At 42.1% G+C, this 3828-nt stretch overlaps 1 protein-coding gene across 1 annotated transcript; it reads left to right on the top strand.

Moving 5' to 3' along the window:
• On the top strand, positions 1-2615 carry LOC121549618 (checkpoint protein HUS1-like). Its single transcript, XM_041861400.2, has 5 exons — positions 1-99; positions 625-746; positions 1220-1393; positions 1865-1972; positions 2494-2615. The coding sequence occupies exons 1-4, from the start codon at positions 24-26 to the stop codon at positions 1934-1936; spliced, it is 444 nt and encodes a 147-aa protein (XP_041717334.1). The 5' UTR covers positions 1-23; the 3' UTR covers positions 1937-1972; positions 2494-2615.
• Positions 2616-3828: the final 1213 nt, after the last annotated feature.

The raw sequence follows: 3828 nt of genomic DNA, 5'->3' as shown, positions 1-3828 counted from the left end.
TTGAACGTCGCAACAAAATAGTTATGTCAGTTAGAATAATATTGAATATGAAGTTCCGAGCAAAAATGATTGATGTTGGTTGCCTTAATCATTTCACACGTAAGTAATTTGTAATGTTGCTCTTGTGTGTTGTTGTTTTTGTATAGCCAGCTACCTGAGTAGCTAGGTAGTTAAACGGATAATCCACCCCCATAAATATGGTTCGGTTCGGCACCGAGGTAAAGTTGGTTATATATTAGATATTCGGTTTTTCTCTCATCAATAGTAAAAAAAAAATATATATATATATATATATATATATATATATTCTGAATCAGGGGAGGATGGAGAACAACCTACACCTTTTTTGGGTGAATTTTTTTCAATCTTCAATTTGTTTTTAAATTTAGCGTGGATTGTTCTCCATCTTCACCTGATTAAGAATATATATATTTTTGTTGCTATTGATGAGAGAAAAAACGAATATTCTATATAAAACTAATTTTACCTCAGAACCTAACCATATACATACAGGCTCTATAAAAAGTCGGGAAACAATACTTTCCTGTGGATATCATTAATTTTCTCTTGCGAGTGGAACATGCAACACTTGCTAGCATTCTACCTTTAATTTCTCTGCATCAGGTGTGGCGAATACCATCTCTAAACTAATGAAGACTTGCATCCTGCGACTCCAGACAACCTATATTTTGCATTGTCTGGTAAGGTGGCCAGTGGAGGAGTCGGCATGTGGTGTGAGTTCTCAGGTACATGCCCATACAAGACACGATGTTTTTACCAATGATTTGCACTCAGATATCTAACATAATTATTTTGTCATATGCACAGGATACACAGTACAATTAAATGCTTAATTGCAGGTTCCCTCTCGATAATGCAACAACAATAAGACATACAAAAATATAGCTCAATAGAATATAATTTAATACAAATGTAGCATAAGTATAAATACAGGAAGGCACTCAACAAATGTACAGTACAATATTTACACGTGTGTTGGGGAAGGGGGATATGGAGAGCAAAGTGTTTAAATTGTGCAGTATTTAGCGATACTCTCAGTTGTTAGGGGAACCAAAGCCTGTCTGTCACAAATAACCCAACTAAATGAAAAGGTTCAATCAAGCGTTTCCATTGTTCACTTTCTTTTGGTAAGTGGTTGAAGTTTCTGCTCTGTACTTATCCAACAAAGACATTCTCTATTTGTATTGTATTTGATCAGGCCAACTTATTTCAGTATCAGCCGGAAGGTGTGGCGCCCGATGCTAATGAGATCTGCCTAGAGGTGACTCCCGAGAACCTGTCCAGGGCTTTGATAACCTCTCAGAATGCCAAGTGTACGAAGATCAAGCTGACCAAGAAGCACTGTGTTTGTCTCACTCTCGCTGCAGAACTGGTAAGGGCTACAGCAATTACATCCAATGGATCTGCTTCAAAGGGAAACTGTCAACACTCACTGGGCTGTGTTGATTTGATGTGTAATTCTGTTGACTATATTATACATGTTCAAAAGTGACTACTTTGACATGTTGTCAGGCAAATATAGCAGTCAGTATATAGCACTTTTCTAACAAAAAGGCCTACATTTAACACAAAGAAAATGAAACTATGTCTAAACCCCCCAAAAAGCAAGCCATGACATTAGTGGCAAAGATAAAACTCCAGGTAGGAAATAACCTTCAGGAACCAAAATTCATAGACGCAACTTGTTCTCCTCTGGCTGGCTGGCTGTCTGGCTGGCTGGCTGGCTGGCTAGAAGTCTGAATACGTCAGCAAGGCCAAACAGTTGTCCTTTAAGACGAAGAAGTTTAACAATGTTATATTTCTCTTCTCAACTTTCCCCTGCCCTCTTATTCTCCCCCGTTAGCTGACACTTTCCAGCGTCAGTCGAGATGTCACACATGACATCCCGGTGGACGTGATACCCAGAAGGCTTTGACACGACTTCAAAGAACCCAGCATGCCAGACCTTGACGTGAGTACCAGTGCCACTCTAGCCTGGATACCAGTTTCTTTCTGCCGTAGTCAACTTTAAAGCACAAGTTCTCCGAAGTAATGCTAGTTTAACACATCCGGCGTACTGTTATTTTTTGTTGTTGTAATGATACCTACTTATATACTAATTATTGAGCATATATTTGCCTCCACTGAAGACTATGAAAAATGTTGTGGATCGAATGAAGAATATCTTTTAAATTTCTGGTAAGAGACCGTTTACCATGAGCTCAGATAATTGTACACGTGCCGTCAATGTACTTAGAACTTGCATTATTATAATATCTTCAGTGTAGGTTTAATCATACGAAATAAAGTTAAAGTGTTTGGAAATCACAGGTATGTCACAATCTCTTTAACCCCTTCATAGTAACGTACAATAGAGCTATTTGTAGATTGGGTTATCAGCTGTCTGTACAAAGTCACTTGTCCTCCACTAACTGTAAGTCGCTCTGGATAAGAGCGTCAACTAAATGACGTAAATGTAAATGTATGTCCTAGGTGATGGAGGCCAACCTGAATGGAGAGATGAACCTGAAGATTGAAACTGACTTGGTGTCTGTCACATTTACGTCATTTAGCAGACGCTCTTATCCAGAGCGACTTACAGTTAGTGAATACATTAATTTTTTTCATACTGGCCCCCCGTGGGAATCGAACCCACAACCCTGGCGTTGCAAACGCCATGCTCTACCAACTGAGCTACCTCCCTGCCGGCCATTCCCTCCCCTAGACGACGCTGGGCCAATTGTGCGCCGCCCCATTGGTCTCCCGGTTGCGGCCGGCTACGACAGAGCCTGCATCCACCACTTCAAAGACCTCAGAAACCCTCCCTGGGGTAGGTGCATCCCCTTCACTTGGGTTGTGTTCGTTAAGGCACACCGTAGCAAAACCTTTTTGAAAAAGCGCATGTTAGCCATGGCAACAAACTGGAACCTGTCTCAGGGCTTTTACTCATTTCAGTCTCATCTCTCTTGGCCCCCCTCAGGTGACGATGGTTCCCAGGGGCCCTGAGGTCATGGCCCACACCTGCGTGGACATCTGCAAGCTGCAGCAGTTCCTCATGGGCCAGCAGGTCAACCCCAGCAAGGCCATGTGCAGTGAGTCAACTCTCATAGACTTCCTACTACTATTAACAATGTTGACCAATCAATCAGCTCCTCTAATTTCAACGTCGCCAACCCTGGTCCCAGAGACACACAAGGTGTTGCGGGCTTTTGTTCCAGCCCAGCCCTAAAATAACTGATTTGCCGCAAAAGGCCTGCATGCCATGTATCTCTCTAGTACCAGGGTTGGTGAAGACTGGATTATACCATCTGATGACAGACAGAGAGCCTTTACTGTACCAGTGAGTTATGGTGACCTCATCTTCTGTGATGCTTTATCAGATGCATCACTATATTATGAGCTGTGATGTGGACATGAATTGAGTTGTGTGACATTGAATGGTTGGACTAGTGTCATAAGAAAGATCCAATGTAAACTCCATGATTGTAGATCACTGATGAGCATTTTATTATCCCCACCAGACATTGTCCACCAAAGGATCATTAATTTGATTCTACTGCACGAAGACGTGTCCCTCGAGTACTTCATCCCAGCGGTGGCGTAAACAGGACCAATGTTGTATATCACAAAAGTCAGCCGAGAAGGTGGAGTTTGTTTTCTGTGTGGCCAACCCTCCTGCTGGAGAGCTACTGGGTAGGTATGCTTTTGATCCAACCCCCCCATCGTTACACACCTCATTCAGCTAATCAAGGTTCTACTGAGCAGTAGAATCAGGTTTGCTAGTTAAGGGTTGGGGAGAAAGCTTGCAGGAGGGTAGCTCTTCAGAAG

Source organism: Coregonus clupeaformis, chromosome 34 (genome assembly GCF_020615455.1).
Source record: "Coregonus clupeaformis isolate EN_2021a chromosome 34, ASM2061545v1, whole genome shotgun sequence".
Lineage (NCBI taxonomy): Eukaryota > Metazoa > Chordata > Actinopteri > Salmoniformes > Salmonidae > Coregonus > Coregonus clupeaformis.
Note: the sequence above shows the minus strand (reverse complement) of the source record. Positions and strands in the feature narration are given on the sequence as shown.

Coding starts and splice junctions, on each gene's coding strand:
- LOC121549618 (XM_041861400.2), top strand. CDS start 24: ATGTCAGTTAGAATAATATTGAATATGAAGTTCCGAGCAAAAATGATT. Junction 100..624: donor TTGCCTTAATCATTTCACAC/GTAAGTAATTTG, acceptor TCTCTGCATCAG/GTGTGGCGAATACCATCTCT. Junction 747..1,219: donor CATGTGGTGTGAGTTCTCAG/GTACATGCCCAT, acceptor GTATTTGATCAG/GCCAACTTATTTCAGTATCA.